Source organism: Mastacembelus armatus, chromosome 5 (assembly GCF_900324485.2).
Source record: "Mastacembelus armatus chromosome 5, fMasArm1.2, whole genome shotgun sequence".
NCBI lineage: Eukaryota > Metazoa > Chordata > Actinopteri > Synbranchiformes > Mastacembelidae > Mastacembelus > Mastacembelus armatus.
In genome coordinates, this window is record NC_046637.1 from 7,736,322 (window position 1) to 7,755,144 (window position 18,823).

Genomic DNA, 18,823 nt, shown 5'->3' on the forward strand with positions numbered 1-18,823 from the left:
CTGAACACACCTGATCCAGGTAATCAGCAGGGTAGGATAGAGATAGTTGGAAAACAAGCAGGGCAGTGGTCCTCCAGGACCATGGATTGCTTACACCTGATTTAGACAGACGTCTACATTTATTTGTTTTTCAAAGCTATTTAAGAAGGACGGATTTGCTGTGAATCCTGGGTAAATTAAGATTTTTTTCTTCAAACTAGAAAAATGGCTGACTGAACACATCCAGGGAGCAGCCATTACAAACAGCTCGGCTCTGTCTGCACCCAAAGACTTCTGGAAGGATTTAACACTTACATGGACATTTTACTGGAAGATAACAGTACATAAAACACATCAGCAAAAAAAAAAAAACACTTCTACACTTTACCTTCTCACAGTTTGATTCACATTGTCGACAAACCACAAATTATAAACATGGTGTTTTCAATATTTTCTGCACTTGGTGCTAATGGTCAGTAGGTGGTTGAGGTGCTACAGTGGAAACGTACAGATGATTTCAAATTAAAAGAAAAACCTGAATGTGTTACCTTTTCACTGAGAGAATCTGGTGGTTCTGTTATGCTTGCGTTGGTTGTTCTGAGTGGTCCATTCTGATGGTGGTCTCTTCCAGGATAACAACATCCTCATCTACAGGGCATGCAGGGTCGCTGAATGCTTTGATGACTATAAAAATAATGTGACTCATATGTTATGGCCTTCAGAGTCATTCCAATTGGGAAATTGTGGACTGGTGTATTACATAGTGTTCTCCGCCACCATCATCAATACACCAAATGAGTTCAGAGAATCAATGCCACAGTATATTGAAGCTTTTCTAGTGGTCTGTACTGGCCTGACCCCAGGACCCTTTATGTTGGTTTTTCCTTTAACTTGATACCCATCAGTCTTAAGGTGTAAATCACATTATCATTGAAAAATTGGGGTTTTGCAGCTCATGTTCCACACTGGTTGGTGCAATCCAAACTCCTGGGGGTACTTTTATAATTAATGATGCAACCTTTGCTACAATTTTACTAGCAGTAGCTCCCTATATTTCAAAGACTCAAACAGTGCTTTTTAAAACCTTAATAGCTGAAATTACTTGCTGAAATGTTGCCAGTTAAATAGGCTATCTGTTCTTGTCTGGTCTTGATGTGAGGCTATCTTGTTATTGTTTGGGACATTCAGAAAGTATGCTAATTAATTTTTGTTGTGTTGAAGCAGTGGTCAAAGGTGTTTGGCAGTATCCCCGAAGGTCAGCTCAATATGCTTGGATTCATTTATTGTACTTCCTTACAGGCACATTTTGTTTTCATGATTCTTCTTACACTATGTACTTCGAAATGGTCCCCAGGTTAAAATTCAACTTACATTTTCAGTATTCATGACCTGCGTGTAGCCTACTGGCATTTTATTTAATTTATTTATTTTAGAGATATTTCTGAGAGTAAGACCATCTTATTATTCAGTTTGCAAATATGTGTCTGTGTTTAGAAAATATTTAACATATTGTCTTTTTATCTTATTAATTTGTCTTTAGCGCTAGTGGTGAAAGGTCTAAAATATATTTTTTCAGTAGTTTCATATTTAATAAGCTTTATTATAAGTGCAAAAACTTATACTGATTTATTTATTAGTTCAGCTAGTTCATCAACATATATATTCAAAACCATAAATGCGGAGTCATAGCAGTCATAAAAGTTGCACTGTGTGAGAACATTCGCTGACATAATGCTTCCCTAGCCACCGACACTAAGCCTAACCATCATAACTAAACACCTCACTGCAACCCTTACTGTAACTCTAATCTAAACCTAATTCTAATCTTAACCATCAAAAAGTGTTGTGAAAAGTGTCTGCACTCCCATAGTGTTATGTTCAAAATGGTCCTCACAAAGACAGAAATACAACCAGACACACATGGACATATTTGGGCATAAATGCAGATATACACAAAAACTCAGCACATACATGTAGTGTCTCTTTGTAGGTGCAGGTGAATATTTCTTTTCTAAATCACAGTGGTAAAAAAAAAAACTCAAGCATATTTGTACATACTGTAGACACAATACAGTACACATACAGTACCTTGCATATGCACATGTATCTGCTGTCCTACATATAAACATAACTATTCATGCATATTTACATCCATTTTCTCTTCTGACCAACTCTCTGTAGTTGACTGAATGGAGCATCCAAATATGTCAGAGTGAGTAAGTGAGCCAAACACTGGCAATAAGGCAGATGTGTCACAAGACTGCCAGTGCCAAATCTGTCACAGAAACCGTATTGCCAAGAGGCAAGGGGAGCTCACCCATGAAATTGTTCATAATGCGTCCATAATTGCTATTTGCCATAGTATTGACGGTGACAATGTGGCAGTCATCTATAAAGTCTGCATCTTATATTGATCAGCAGTGCTAGGAAGATGAGCCATGCTCTGTTCTGGTAAGGTGTTGTGAATTCTGGGTAGACATTGTGCCTCAGTGAAATATGCAGGGTTTGATATTACTGCAGATATTAAGTTACTGAGATGCATTATGATCACAGGCGCTGGGTTGTATACTTACCCAAATTTAGTATTTACTCTGTCATACTTGTCTGTGGCACAGTGATACTGGAGTGGCTTACTGAAGAGATATGTCTATCCATTTACATGATTCTTAAGAATATGATAGTGTAATGCCCCTCAGAGATAGCAGGATGAATAGGTCTTTCTCTACAAAGTCATTTTTTAGTACAGCTTTCTTTGCGGGGTGTATTTTGGTTCAGCTATGCCTAGACTTTCCTGCTGTCCAACCCTGCTTATGAATATATTTCCATCTATTGGCACCATGAAAACAAGTCTTTATTTTACAAAGGACATCTTCAATGCTCAGAAATTGAACGAAAGTGTTAGATTTATTGGCAGTACTTCTAGTGCTGCATGAAAGGAGATTGACATGATAAATCTGATAGATTATCAAATAAATTGTGTAAAAATAACGTCACTTTTCATGCACATTCACTATGGCCTTTATTTTTGACTTCCACAAAGTTATATGACCAATATATATGAATCAAATCCACAGATATTCAAATCCAGAGTTGATGCAGTAAATCCAAATTGTATTTAAGGTGCAGACTAAACATTAACTAATTCTGAGATAATAGTGTTACAGTTATGGAAAAGGGTGGTTTGAATCAGTAATGTCTGTGTGGGACCAGAAAAGGCCTAACTATATTTAGTTTAGAAAGAAAATATGTGTATACACTTTCAAATAAATAAAATAAAATAACTGTTTGCAAGTTAGGTGTTAGAAAGGAAGTGGTTTGTATTCACTAAGAAAAGCACTGAGAGCACCAGGAATATAAAAGGAACAAGATGCATTAATGACAGAAAGGTTTTTTTTTATATTCTTCCACACAGAGACACAAAGTTGCCAGTCTCTGTGCTTTGGTGGACTCCAATAAAGTTGTAGGAACATCTTAGCAACAATCAAGAAAAATGGGAGGCTTCTGAACTAATTTTCACGTGTTGTTGCAAAAGGTCTGAATACTTATGTAAATGTGATATTTTGCTCTTTAATAAATTTACAAACATTCCTAAAATTCTGTTTTTACTTTGTCATTGTCTAATAAGATAGGGTGTAAAGTGAGAAAAACATTTTAAACAATTGTAGTATTTGGCTGCAACATAAGAAAATTGAAAAAAGTGAAGGGTTTCTAAATACTGATTGCACAGCAAGTATGTCAGCACTGTCCTGCTCTTTAGTCGGTTTGGTTTGATACTAAGCTTACATTTTTGCATAGTGTACATATTGCCTTGTTGCCATTCTCAAAGCATTTTCTCTTGAAAAAGTGAAAAATACTATTTAAAATATCAAAAGAAATTTAAAATAATAAAGCATTAATCTTATTTGGGTGTTGCTTTTCTGTCATTCTCTTTTGTTTTCTCTGCCCCCGTTGCTTCATTAACTGTGTTAGTTTCAAACTGAGTTACCAGTCTCTACAGCAGATATAATCTGGTAGCAAAAGTCCTCATTTCAACAAGAAATGAAATTCCTTGTCATGCCAGAAATAAAAACCTGCTGAAATTAAGTGCTGATTAAAAATGACTGGGCTACACATACTGAGTGGCAAATTTGCCACCATTGTAGAAGTATGTGCAGAGCAAAGCTTGACAGGCATAGCAACAGTAACCAAGGAGAACGGAGCTAAGCAAAATGGTTTATTTCTGATATAAATGGCATAAATACCTGTAGCTCTAATGACATTTTACATCATTATTTTTTTCTCATTAAATATTATCTGACTGTTAAAAAATGCTAATTGCTGTATAAACAGTATGGTAGAGCACATGTAAGAAAAACTGCTCATGTCAGCACATAGGAAACAAGAGGTTTGTCTCCATAACACTTTTTGAGGTTGAGCCTCCGTCAATATTTCATTTGGATTACACGATTACTGAGAGTAGGTTCACACATGGAAAGATTATCCAATCTCTCCTGTCCTTTCCTCTCATCTCCTCTCTCTTGTGTCCTTCTTTCCTTTCAGCTCACTCCATGCAGATTGGCTTTTACTTTAGCCAAGGCTACATGATGTGCCAACCAACCTAGAGGGAGCTGGCAGGGAATATGAATACACTCTGGGGCCCCATTGACAAGTCTCTTTAGTTATCGTTGGACAAGCAGGACACAGAAGGAGCAAGAGGCTCTTGACCCTGATAATTTGAATCCGTTTCCCGCCCACACCCAGAACCTGCTTCTCAGCAACTGTTGTCTTGGCACTGGAACAGAGGATGACATCATCAATGGGTGACAGAGAAGGTCTTGGTAGACAGATGGTCATTAGATCTAATAATGAATATCTGCAGGTTTCAGCCCAGACAAATGCATACTACCGTAGTGGACAATGATCATTACCAGTCAAGGACACTGTTATCGACAGCGGGGGAATCCATCAACAGACACTTTCAATAGCCCCAGTAGAGCTTTTTGTGATGCCTTCTACTGCAAGTTATGTTATAACCTACTTGTGCATCTTAGAAAGGGTAATATGTTTCCACTTCTCTGGCCATAGAACCTGCATGTTATGTTCCTGCTAGATGTTTCAAGAGCAAATGATGCCAAGCTAATGCTCAACAGAAAGTTTACAACCCCTGCATGCATATATTTTTTATTCAGGCAATTGCCGGGTCAGGCTCTTGAGGGAATAACTCACACACCAACTGACATTGCAATACTTACATGGGTAGAAAATAGGCATTATTACTTTGATCCTCAGGTTTCACATGCATCTGCTCAGTAATTAAGGTTATAGTAGCTATTTGGGGGCTGTTGCTAAAAAAGCCACTTTGATATCAGTGTCTGGTTTGAACAGATGAAGGACATGGTGGAATGCAATTTGTAGATGAGGAGGTACTGACATCTCATCACCACTATTTAGAGTGGTTGATTGTGTCTGAAGATGAGTTGTTCATCTGTATCTCTAGTTCAAAGCAGTATTGGGACTCTCCACTGCAAGATTGATTGTCTAGCCATGGAAAGGCTTTCAGAAGAAAAGGTTTCAGAAACATCATCCACAAACTTTTCTGTTCTCACAGCCCCAGGCTGAGATATTTGGAGACCTGGTAATGCAAACCACAGCTACTGTGGCAAACCCACTGAATGGGATTTCAGTTATGTTTCAGTTAATTGGATATTGCAAGTCTTTTGGCTTAAAGGCAGATCCAATTTCACCACTGACATCTACAAAAACTCAGCCACATTTGCATTTTATATTTTAGATGGTGGATTCTAAATTGCCCATAGGAGTGAGTGTGAGTGCGTGTGGTTGTTCATCTATATATGTGTCCCAGCGATGGACTGGTGACCTGTCCAGGATGTACCCCTGCCTTTCACCCAAAGAGAGCTGGGATAGGCGTCAGCAGATCCTCATGCCCCTAAATAGGTATAGATAATGGATAGATTTTAGATGGTAGCTAATGATCATACTACTTCTTATTAGTAGTATTTTAATGAGCAAAACAAGCTGCTCAGGATCACTGCTAATTGTGTATTGGTTGATCACATCTGATGCTCATTAGTACAATGTAGCTTTGAGTGATTGGTCATTGTCCACAGCTGAAAACTCCCTATGGGACAGCATGGGAATGCTGCCTCAGTCCCTCACACCGACTTCTATTCTCATGGGGAGTGCAAAAGGACCTTTAAATTAGCTTTAAGGAGAAATTTATCCTAATGACTTCTCTTAAAAATGTATTAAATATTCACATGCAGGCCTCACTCCACCCCCTGCACACCATCTTTGTGTCTGTCTCTTATTTCACTATTGGTCTGCTAGAAAATGGCACTTAGTCTATAGTTTGACATGGATTAGTTTTAGTGAAGAGACAAGGAACCTGTGGGGAGACGTAGTGAATATTTTTGATAAAGACATTTTGAGATTCCCATTTTATGATTTACCAAACAATTGGCTGGGCACATGGGTCCCAATCAATAGCTTTAACTCTCACTGTTGGCTTTGTAGGACAGAGTGAAATACAGAGGCAGTTCCCTGAGCCATCCAGTACTCTCAAGAATATATCAGCATGTATTCTCAGTGAGTGCACCAGTCAAGCAGAGCAAGAGAAAAAAACCAACTGCATCCTACACTACAATTTTAGTGAATATGGACCATTTGTCTTACGCTTAGGTGTACATTTGGAACAGTGCAACAAATGAGATTAAACACCATGCTGTCTTGTCACCCTTTTAGGCCTCCCCTTCATGGTGGTAGCTGGTTTGTCATGAAAACTTTTTGAAATAAAACTTCAGTTTTTCAGCATTTCTATGTTATCACACTAATTATAATGGAAGGCAGAGTAGACAAGATAGTTTGATTACATGCATTCTGTAAGGACAACACTGTGGTCATCCATACACTTACCAACCTATCTTCATTTCCTGTGACTATTTAGAATTACTGAGGTCCAAGTTAATTTTCTCCTCTCCTTTCATGCATGACAGTAGTCATGACAGTAGTCACGCATAGAAGTAATATTGCACAGGCCAGTGAAGCTCTGAGATTGCATTCTCTGTGTCTCTGTACCTCCAATTGTCAGTGGTAAATGGTGATTGACAGAATACACAGTAGATATGAAAATCACAGGTTTGCTTAAAGTCTAATCCATGTCGCTAAATCCATATAATTCAGACATCCAACAGCCCAGTTTCACCACATTACGCTGTAACACCAACACAACACCATTCTAATATATCAGACTCATGGTAATCATATTGTGAAAAATGTAATGGTATAAAGGAATCTAACAATGTATGCACTGACAGGTCTGCAAGTTAACAAGTTACTGTTATTATAGAATGTTGTTCAAACTGATTGACACAATTTTTATTAAATTGCACTAATTGACATATACTTATTTTCTCCCTTTTCCCTGAAGGAATAATTATGACAGTCAGGGGCAGGTATGAATGTGCAGTGTAGTGAAAAACATACTTAACAAAACAGCTGCACAAGCTCCTTGTGTTGATGGCATTATTTTAATTAGATTTCTCTGTAACACATCATAATACATGCAGCTATTTCCTTACTTCATCTAAATATTTTTTTTATATTGATATAAAGTTTACTGATATAAAGTTTATATACAAAAGTTTATTTCTCTTTTTTTTTCTTTGGGTGACACTTTATCTGTCCTCACTTAAAAATTCTAATAAGCATTTCCAATTAAAGTGTATGTGATGTTAAAAGGCTAACTACGCTGCCACTGGCACAGAGAGGATAAGAAGGAAACAACATGGTAGGCCAGTTTTTAATCTTATTTTCCTCCACCTTCTATCACTCAGTAAATGAAGCTTGGAGCAGCAGCTCCTGTTTCCACTCCAGTAGATCTTACCACTGCTGCAACTGAGAGCCAGGGCCCAGCAGCACAGCTGCAGCTGAGACCAGGACAGAGGGGGATAAGGGAAGAGGGAACAGGCAAGCAGCTAGAGTTGAAAGAAGCAGCAACCACTGGAGGACAGAGATGGATGAACAGTACTCCACAGGATCAATCAGGCACTCATAGTTACAGCAGATCATCTTTCTCCAGCATAATGCTACTGCTGCTGCACATCTTTGGCTCTGCCCCCCATAAACCACATTACCACACTGCCTATATGGTACCTTTTTGCCAGATATATGGAGAAGGAGACAGACAAGTGTGAGGAAGGAAACATGTGAGGAAAAGTGAGTTGGTGGAGCTTCCTCAAAAAGAGTGAGAAGTCAGGGTGTGTGTGGTGGGGTGTATTGATTGTTTTCACTGTGGTGTAATTGCAATTAAAGATTGCAAACAGCCAACTGGATCAGTTTCTCTGCTGTCACCCAGCAGGACACATGGCAGCATTGATGCACCCTTGCAAATTTCCTTGGCCAGCAGGGAAAGGTGGTAATCTACTGTCAGTCCCAGTGGACTATGTGTAGATTAGTGCTATGGTGTGCTGTAATTTATAGCTGCAACTCTTGCACAACTCTTGTATATAAACAATTTTACCACAAACAAATGAGAAGGTCCAGATTTGAGATGAGATACAGATAAAAAAAAGTGCACTCCCCTAACAATCTGTTCTTTCAAGTTGTTAACATCCAGCTGTCTTTGTTACCCTTTTGTCCTTGATATTATTTTTATGCTGAAAATGTTAAAGTACAACTCTTTGTCATATTTATTGTCTGTAGACATTTTGTCTGTGTGGTTTTGATTAGCAAAACCATGCAAATGATATGAAGGCCAAGACTGATCTGAACAATCCGTTTTGTTTTCTTAATGAGATACAGATGAAGGAAATCATTCCAGGACTCTTGTGCAATGTTATTGCATGAAATGCAAAGAACTGACTGTACTGTGAGTGGGCAATATAACAATGGAGATGCCTTATGAAAGAACACTTGGCTCCATGAACATTTTATACAGTTTAGAATATTTAATCTTAATAAATTAAGTTTGTATTAAGATTAATACAGTTGTAATTGCAAAAGATAAAAAAAGCACTCAGGTTAAAGCTGTTCTATCAATAATGTCATACTAAAAGTTAATGCAGGAGGGTTGACTCACAGTGATAAACACACAGAGAACTAGGCAACTCTGCAGTTCCCATTAACTGTAGAATATAGTATCATTGTTCAGCTCTGAAACCCCATTGTATGTTACCTGCTCAGCAAGATAGAGAAGGTTAGGTTGTGAACACAGTGGAGCGTTTAATGGCTCAAGATCTAGATGTGTCTCTCAGGACTAGTTGGAAAGCAAAACAAAGCTAAAAGGAGACATTATTGACCATACTTTTATCGGGAGGGAAATGTAAACTGTTGTGAACACATTCACTTTATAAAGTCATAATACATCAATATTGCATTTATTCCTTTTTCTAGTGCCCTCATGTAGCAAAAGTCACTAATACACACACACACAGGTAAAAAATAGTTATGTACAATTACAATAAAGGTATACCAAGCAAATATTCCCAGGACACGTTTTGTTTTAGGAGGTAGGAAAGGGCTGGTTGCTGCCAGTTCTTGGTTACGATAACTGGTTATATATGGACACACCAGGACATATATTGGACTCTGTTTATCATGGAGAAGTAAAAACCATTAACCCCTCACTGTGCTATGTAGTGGACTGCCTATCTCCCTTTGTGTGATGTTTGAGTCATTGGTAATTTTTAAAATTTATATAGTGGCTCAAATTTTCCTAATGTTTTCGTGAAACTATTACACAGAATTATCATAATCTTACATCACAAGACACATATATTTTAGACAGAGATGGGAAAAGTGTTTCAGTTTTCTGCTCCAGCCACTTGGTATGGTTTGTAGATTATATGGCACTACTACTATTCATATAACATTTTTATCTTTGTTCTTAATGCATTTAGCCTCTCATACTTTGCATCTGGTTTTAAGTTTAATTTTGCTTGTGTGCTAGATGTTGTTGTTAAATAAAAAAAAATATAACTTATTATCGGTGAACTGAAAAACAGAACATTTGATGAACAATGACCAAAATGTCCAGTGTACTACTCAAAGCATCTTACATTTCTGTTACATGCTGTGTTGCCTCACAGTAAGTTAATGATTTCTGTTGGAAACAGCGTCACACGCCAGCACTAATAACAGAAGAAGCAGGAATGAGTTATAGTATACCAATAGCAGTTGTGGTTCCTTTCAATGGGGTTGAATCAGTTCCACTCTGGCAACAGTTTGAGATTTTCAAATAGTGTCACATTGACGTAATCAACAGTTACCCTGCGATAACCCTCACTGACTTTCTATCACAGAGCCAATCAGTGCATCCCATTAATTTTTCTGGAACCTCAATTTCCTGCGTGTGTGTGAGACATCTTTATGGGAACCAAATCGACTGTTCATTAACGAGGGGAAGCTGTATCAAGAACAAACATCTTTAATTAACACATCCCCAGCACTTCCTGTCTTTGATCTCCCTATTTGATTTATGTCTCTGCAAGAAAAGGTTGGGCTGGAGGAGGGGTACATAAGGAGTTTGGAGGGGATGAAGAGTCTCTATGTGAAAATAACAGAACTGTGGAGGCCCTGTTGATCAGGAGGTCTTGGAGCATTAGGCCCTTTTCCCTCCATGTCAGGGGGCCTGCTCAATTACCAGTCAGTATAGCTATCTCTGTAATAGCCTGATAAGACAATAATCCAAAATCCATACAGTTTTAATGACTTTCTGTCTAATTGAGGCCTATTTTATAAAGGATGGATACATCAGAGACATTTCCATTGTCTAGTAATCTATTGTTGGAAAAATCGACCAGTTAAAAACTACTAAATGGCTTTTAAAAAGAAGTATTAAATATCTATATATAGTTTAGAGACACACTGCGCACCAAGTAATCCATCTACGATTCCACTATTTATTCTCAGAGAGGTCAGTGCAAGATAGAAAGAGAGAAATCTTTTTTAACTCAGTTCTCACACTGGATTTAAATCTTGCCAGCTGGGAATGTAGATTTTCACTTTGTCCTCAGATATTTTTTTTTTATCTCATTTTACACACAAAACCTGAAACACATCTAAAATGGATTTGAATATGTGGGTGTTAAAAAGAAAATCCCAGGACTACACCTTGTCTTGTCTGTGTCCTATAAAATACAGATGAAATGCCTCCGTATTATATGTGTGTCCACGTGGCCAAGTTGAGATTCTTTGTGTTAGTCTTGAGCGCCCTCTAGTGTTAGACTGTTCTAGTAATGGTGACTGCAGTGACTCAGAATATTATATGTACAATCAAAATAATTCACAATTTCACTTCTGTCATGAATCATTGATTGTTAGATATTCTATAAGTAAAATTAAAAATGCTACATTATAGTATAACTGTGTCAGAATCCTAAACTGTTGGAATGACTTGACTTCCCATTTTTAAATTTAGTAAGTAATAATCACAAGTGGTGTCACCGCCTCTTGACTCAGACTGAATTGTACAGCTTTAAATGTCACAGCTCCTTTCTTTATTAGCTCGCCACTTAAATTAGATTGTGAACTTCTCCTTACATTTCTGACTTTAAAGACATTTGCTGAACATACAGAATGTTCTGCTTTGGCTTTTTACTTTCCATAATATGTTTTTGCTCCGTTTGTCAAATTTTCACTGATTCCACCCATGCTTACAAATGGTTACCATAGCAAAGAAAAAACACTGACTGTTTTATCACCCAGTTGAAAAAGTAGAGAACAATATAACAGTATACTTTTGCATGCTTTTTACAAAATTCCTTAATATAAATTAAAGTAAATATACATGCATCATTGTTTTCGCTTCCTCGCAGTTACTAGGGATAAGAGGACAGAAATGTGCTTTCCCATGCCTACCTAGTAATTCATGCTGTTTCAAATGGAAATGGGATTATTTTGTGATACATATCAAAACTTGCACTCTGTTACATCAGACAATGCATTTGAAAGTTTCATATTGAAAAATGATAACATACAATCATTGAAAGACCATTTTGGAACATTGGGTGAGAATAGGACAAAAGGATAATCTTTTTTTAAAACATCAGTTTGCAGAAGTAAGGTCAACCAGTGCACTCCCATAAACAGGTTGCCTAAAATAGATGTGGTTAACCTTATCAACCTAAATGTGACTCATGTCCTACAGATATAGCAGTCAGTCTTTGTGTCATTCTTCATTCTGAACCATATCCCTTTTAAAGTCAAAGCAGGAGGTGTGTGGTAACTGACTGTGATAACACTGTGATAGACCACAGGTGCATACCTAACTTTTGTCACAGCCACACCTTTCTGCATCAATTGAAGGCCAAACTGAGGTATAAAGGAAGCATTTGGTCCTTGCAGAAACATTCTGAAGCACTACAGACATGCTGAGATTACTTGTGTGCGCAGGTCTTGCAGCCATAGGTAAGAAAATGACAGGACACACCATACACTGTAGCCTTCCTTATTCTCTTTCTGTCTCATTACCTCTATTATGCTCCGTTATTAGTCAGCCAGTTTATTGGACTTGCAGCCAACCAGTTAGAAACCTATTTATAGTTTAGTTAAGACACAGCAGCTTTAGATAATGTGATCTACCATTACACACTTGCTGCCCTGATTTCTGTTTTTGTCATTTTTTACCAGTGCTGGGTGAGTTGGAGCCCCAGCCCAGGTATCTGGAGGACAACTTTGCAAGGGTTGTGGGAGGTGACGTGGCTAGACCCAACTCCTGGCCCTGGCAGGTAACCTACAGTAACACAATCTGAATGAAAACATTCATGTTTGATCTACAGTTTCAATAGAAAGAGTAAATGACATGTAAAGAGAGTGTGCTAATACAGAGCCAATAGATTTATGAATCAAACTTGTAATATTTTTATACAAACTCAGGTCTGTTTCCCCCCTTTAGATCTCTCTTCAGTACAGATCTGGCAGCAATTACTACCACACATGTGGAGGAACTCTGATTCAGAAAGGCTGGGTTATGACTGCTGCTCACTGTGTGGACAGGTAACTTAATGATTGTCTAGTGAGTGTTTTCCATTGCATTGGTTTTAGTTGTATTTGGACACTTTTCTTAATTATTTTTGATTTAGATGGAAAAAAACCCTGAATCTTTTGTTCAAAATTCATTGCTTAATCTTATCTCGAGACCCAGCTATGATTTATTTGTTTTTAAATGTCACCAGCTTCTCACAGCCCCATTTATAACTGTCACATACAAAAGGGGATTGATTTATTGGATCATAAAGAAAGAAAAGTCTCCAAACAAATGTAGACATAAACCAACCTAGAAGTAATATAATATAATCATGCAGTCTTTTTTTAAGTTAAATTCAAATTGGAGTCACAATTATTTCCCATCACTGTTAATTACATCTTTGCTTCTCTTTTTTAAAATACTGCAGCAGCATGACATGGCGTGTTGTTCTTGGTGAACATGACCTCAACAGCCACAGTGGCACAGAGCAGATCATGGAAGTCAGCCAGGTTTACATCCACCCCAAATGGGACCGCAGCAGCGTTTCAAATGGGTGAGAATTTCTTAGATTCACAAGCTTTAATGCCAAAATGCTTTTCTTGATTTTAATAGGGGGGTATAAGTTAAGGTTCTAACAGCTATCTTGGATTATAATATTTTAAAAGAAACCCATTTCTCAAGTATCAATTCAAGAGACAAAATGAACTACCCAGAGTTATTTATGAATCCTCCTGTTTGAGCTTTGGATCTCCACCTCAGGTATGACATTGCCCTTCTGCGTCTGTCCCCTGATGCCGCCCTGAATTCCTACGTTCAGCTGGGCTCTCTGCCTCCCTCTGGCCAGATTCTGCCCCACAACAACCTCTGCTACATTACAGGATGGGGACGCACCTCCAGTGAGTTAAAGCTCTTTCTGGAGCATGTTTCAGTCAGTTTCAGTTCTACGGTTAGGTCCTCTGTATAAAGCTTATTGTATCTTGATTTTCTCATTTCGCCCTGTCCAGCTGGTGGCAGCCTGTCCCACCAGCTTAAGCAGGCATATCTTCCTGTGGTTGACTATAAGACCTGTTCCAGCTCTGACTGGTGGGGCAGCACCATCAAAACTACTATGATTTGTGCTGGTGGTGGCGCTGAGTCTGGATGCAACGTGAGTAGTCTTCTATGAGAAAACAAAAAAACAAAAATATTATTACTATAAAGACTATAACATTTTTTTTTTTTACATGTACATCAATAAACTATAATTAGTTAAAGATTTAAAGATTAAAAACAAGAACTATAGCCTATATTATACACTATTATTGCATTTCTGAAACTAAAGATGCTTTCTGTAATGTCATTCCTCTCAGGGGGACTCTGGTGGTCCTCTGAACTGCCTAGTTAACGGAAAATACTATGTCCATGGTATTGCCAGCTTTGTGTCTAGCCTGGGATGCAACACTCCAAAGAAGCCCACTGCCTTCACTCGTGTGTCTGCCTACATTGAATGGATTGACACGGTCAGTAAGGAAAACTCAATTAAACACAAGGAAAAAAAAAGAAAACATAATTGTACTTTTAACATTGAACACCACACTCTTCTAAGATATTGTAGTGGTGCATTTGAAATTAAGCTGAATTAAGCTAAATATTATTATACACTGAATATATGGAATTTTCTTCCTCCAGATCATGAACAAAAAACTGTGTAGCATTGCTACAGAAATGCTATTATTGAGGGGGTTTTGTGGAATTTGTGGAATTTTGTCATATTGTTTTGGGTTTCATATGTTTAATCATTTTTCACTCTTGTGTTTTTCTAGATCATGAAGTAAAGCTAGTCTCAACTCTATTACAGCACTTGAAGACACTGAGAGACTGCATTAAACCATATTTTCATCCACTTTGCTTCTTCACTTGTCTGGTCTCATTTTATAAAAATAAATTAAAATTAAATAAAAAATAATCAATTAATTTTGCATTATGGCAAATTTTTCCAACCAACAGTTTATGTAACACAGTTATGTATCGTATGACACATAGGTTAGGTCCTCCGCTTTAGGAATCAAAGAAAACATGCATAAAGGGAAATCGAAAAACACTATTTCATGGGTTGATTTTATGCAACATGGACCCACATAAATTGCTAAGTGTTGCCACAAACCTTAGTTTAGTTTTTATATTTCAGTAAATGCATATGATGTAGCAACATGTTGTCGGTCACTATCACAAACAGTGATAAAGTGTGAGATGGACAGCAGGTGCATTGCTGACTACTGCCACACTCAGCAGATGGTCCTCATAAAATGAAGGTCAGCTCAGTGTATAAAAGGAGATACGCATTTAGAAATGTCACAATTCTGCAGACATGCTTGTGTTTCTACTGTTCACGATGCTCACAGCCATGGGTAAGAACTGTCAAGAAGTCACTGTTCACTGTTCATAATCTACTGCTCAAAAATAGAATCCTTGTAGCATATGATAAGAAATAGGTATAATTAACACAACAGAGAACCATATTCAGTGGTGTTTTGACCAGTTTCCTCCTGTGCTGCAGTGCTGGCTGAGCTGGATCTGCAGTCCAGCTACTCAGTGAGCAACACCGCAGGAAGAGTTGTGGGAGGTGAAGTAGTGCCATATCACACCTCCTGGCCGTGGCAGGTATAGTATCACATAGCCAGGCAAAACAAGTAGAAACCAGTTATGTAAGTGCAAGATCCTGTTTATTCCACTCAGTATGGTATTAGATGAAACTAAAATATTTGAAACTATTTTAAAAGTTTGAAATCCGAGACCTCTGCGGATCTCAGATCTGTTTCTAGAATGGCTGGTTTTTATCTGCAATATGATAACTGCTAATGAGAAAATTGTTCTTAAATGGACTGTTTTAGATTCTGGGTAACATAATTCTTTGTCCTGCCGTGAGTTAGATGCACATACCATCTAGCCACAGTGCCTGCAAATTGATTCCTGGCTGGAGGACCTTTGTTGCATGTCATACACCTCTCTGCCACACTTCATTTACTTGATGAGGGAATTTTGTGAGTCCTTTTCCAGGTCTCTCTCCAGTACAACTCAGATGGGTCCTATCACCATTTCTGTGGAGGAACACTCATCAGAAGAGGATGGGTCATGACCGCTGCTCACTGTGTGTTTGGGTAACAGATACAACTATTATTGTATAGTAAACCACATATTATTCTGATATAACTGTAATATCCAACACATTGTCAGAGCCAGGATCATAGTGGTCTGTTGGTTGGTCCACCATAAAACTGAATTAACTTGACAACTACTAAATGAATTGCTAAGAACTTTGCATGAGGTAACCGTGATGCCCAGAAGGGCCTAATCTTTATGGGCTCCCCTGACTTTTTTTCTAGTGCCACCAATAGGTCAGTGTTTTTGTATATTAGCTAGTAAAATATCTCAATATCTAGTAATTGGATTGGCACCAAACTTTGTACAGCTGTTCATGTTTTTCAGATATACCCTAAAGACCATGGTGCTGTATACTTACATATATATATATATCAGCTGAACTTTCTGTTTGTCGCTAATAAGGAAATACAGGCATTGTAACACAAATATGGGAAATATTAAATATGATAACCATCCTTAATGTCATTGTAAACAGCTTACCATAACCATGAGGCCAAGCATTGCTGTGCCTAAGGACAGCCTGACAGAACCATTACTGCAGACACTTGTTTTATTTTCATTCACTGGTTTTGTTCTTTTGTCTTTGAGTCCAATGTTGAACTGTGGAAACAAATAAACTAATTCAAACAAAACAAAAACAGTTCCAGCTCTTTCCGTGTGGTCCTTGGAGATCGTGTTCTGCACCATAGTGATGGAACAGAGCAATTCAGGAATGTGATCAGTGTACATATCCATCCCGAATGGAACAGTAACAGCATTTCCTCTGGGTGGGTCTACTCTGTTTGTTATTGCAGTCTAGTATCTATAATTCTCACAGACAGTAATTATATTAGTTGATGTTTCTTATTTAGTTTAACTTCTTGGTTCCACAGAAGTAGGAGTGTTGGTTAGTAACAACAAGTTTTCATAGATCTATTAAGGTTAACTGCCTTTGAATGTAATTATGGCTTTATGATGTTTTCTGTTTGTATCATATAGTATTTAAAGGTTATATTTGGTCAACAAGTTTCTGGTGATGCTGATTACAATAGGACAGTTCTGTGTTGTGAATAACTATATGCTGTATAACAGTCTGTATAACAGTCCCATCATTTAATCATTAGTAATGACATCGCTCTGTTGCGGATGTCTTCTGAGGTAACCCTGACCTCGTACGTGAAACTGGCCTCTCTGCCCCAGATCGGTGAGATCCTGCCCCACAACAACCCCTGCTACATCACTGGATATGGACGCACCTCCAGTGAGTATGACACAACTGCTCGCATTCACAAGTCTAACTTTGAACTATCAATATTTTACACATGCTCTGTATCTTTAGCTGGTGGAAGCATGACTGCCACAATGATGCAGGCCTACCTTCCTATTGTCGATCATGAGACCTGCACCAGCTCTGGCTGGTGGGGAAGCACTGTGAAGACCACTATGATCTGTGCAGGAGGAGGTTCAAAATCAGGATGCAATGTGAGTATGGTACTGAAAAAAAATATGAAAATTCTACAAATATCCTGAAAACTATATCTATTAAACGCACATCTAATCAAACCAATCACACTCACAAGCATACTGTATCTGATTAATAATAATAATAATACAATCAGCCCGGCCAAATGCAAAACATGGTATATTCTTATATCAGTTTATGACACTTGATGATTCATCTGCTGTGTGTTGCACAAAATTTCCACAGAAAGAGACTCCTCTTCCCTGTTATAGAAGCATTCCGAGGAGAATATAGATTTAGATTAGATTTAGTTTCTTTTAACCATTGTGAAAATACACACCCATCTTTATGAGTCACAAAGTGAGGCTGACCCAGAGTGTCCTAAAACAGAATGCGCTCAAAATAACAACAACAAAAAAGTGTATTTATAGAGTATATCTGTGTGTATTTAACAGCTGTTGGTTATTTCACTCCAGGGTGACTTTGGTGGCCCTCTAAGCTGCCAAGTGAACAACAGTTGGTATGTCCATGGTGTTGCCAGTTTTGTGTCTGGGATGGGATGTAACACTCCTCAGAAGCCCACTGTCTTCACCCGTGTTTCTGCCTACATCACATGGATGAACTTGGTCAGTAATGAAAACAAGGAAGCAATACAGGGAAAAACTGCACTTTTAACGTTGATCACATGTTCAATATATTGCAGTTCACAAACCTGGATTATTTGAATTTAAGATGAATATTATTATACACTAAATATATGAAATATTCTTCTTCCAGGTCATAAACAGTTCATGAGATGGATATATTTTTTGCAAGACAAAATACTTTGGCTTGAGCTTGTTATACATCTACAGATAATTTGCCTGTTCAAATTTTTGCCAAATAAAACTGTCCAAAAGCAAATCTGTGTTTTATTAAACTGCTTTGTATCCATAAATGGCTGATTGTCAGCTCAATCAATGACTAATTATGAAGTCATCTCTAAATATTTCTTTGACAGTGGCATTTCATATTCCTATACTTGTAAATAGTCTGTGATATTATGTATGACAGATCACCATGAAGATAAATCCCTTCATTTATATAACTGCCTAACTGTTTTATAAGGCATCCTATTCTACATTTCCTATTCACAGCAGTATGTAAGCATTGTCAGCACTCAGCAAGTTAACTTTGTGACAGAAACAGGCCAAATATACACAGACAATGCACTGAGTATACACTTTTGTTTTTTTGACATAATGCAAATTTGTTCTGATTCTGAGTCTTGGCATCCAGCAGACCTAAATAAATGTTGA

The 18,823-nt window shown here is 37.8% G+C and overlaps 2 protein-coding genes across 2 annotated transcripts; both read left to right on the top strand.

Moving 5' to 3' along the window:
- The first annotated feature begins 12,339 nt into the window (after window positions 1-12,339).
- LOC113130332 (elastase-1-like) lies at window positions 12,340-14,896 on the top strand. The gene is made up of 8 exons (XM_026306859.1): window positions 12,340-12,384; window positions 12,607-12,704; window positions 12,872-12,972; window positions 13,371-13,496; window positions 13,703-13,839; window positions 13,948-14,090; window positions 14,293-14,442; window positions 14,746-14,896. Exons 1-8 carry the CDS (start codon window positions 12,345-12,347, stop codon window positions 14,755-14,757), a joined length of 807 nt encoding a protein of 268 aa, XP_026162644.1. The 5' UTR covers window positions 12,340-12,344; the 3' UTR covers window positions 14,758-14,896.
- A 394-nt stretch (window positions 14,897-15,290) lies between these two features.
- LOC113129888 (elastase-1-like) lies at window positions 15,291-18,428 on the top strand. The gene is made up of 8 exons (XM_026306101.1): window positions 15,291-15,330; window positions 15,480-15,583; window positions 15,980-16,080; window positions 16,726-16,851; window positions 17,188-17,324; window positions 17,403-17,545; window positions 18,002-18,151; window positions 18,303-18,428. Exons 1-8 carry the CDS (start codon window positions 15,291-15,293, stop codon window positions 18,318-18,320), a joined length of 819 nt encoding a protein of 272 aa, XP_026161886.1. The 3' UTR covers window positions 18,321-18,428.
- The last annotated feature ends 395 nt before the right edge of the window (window positions 18,429-18,823 follow it).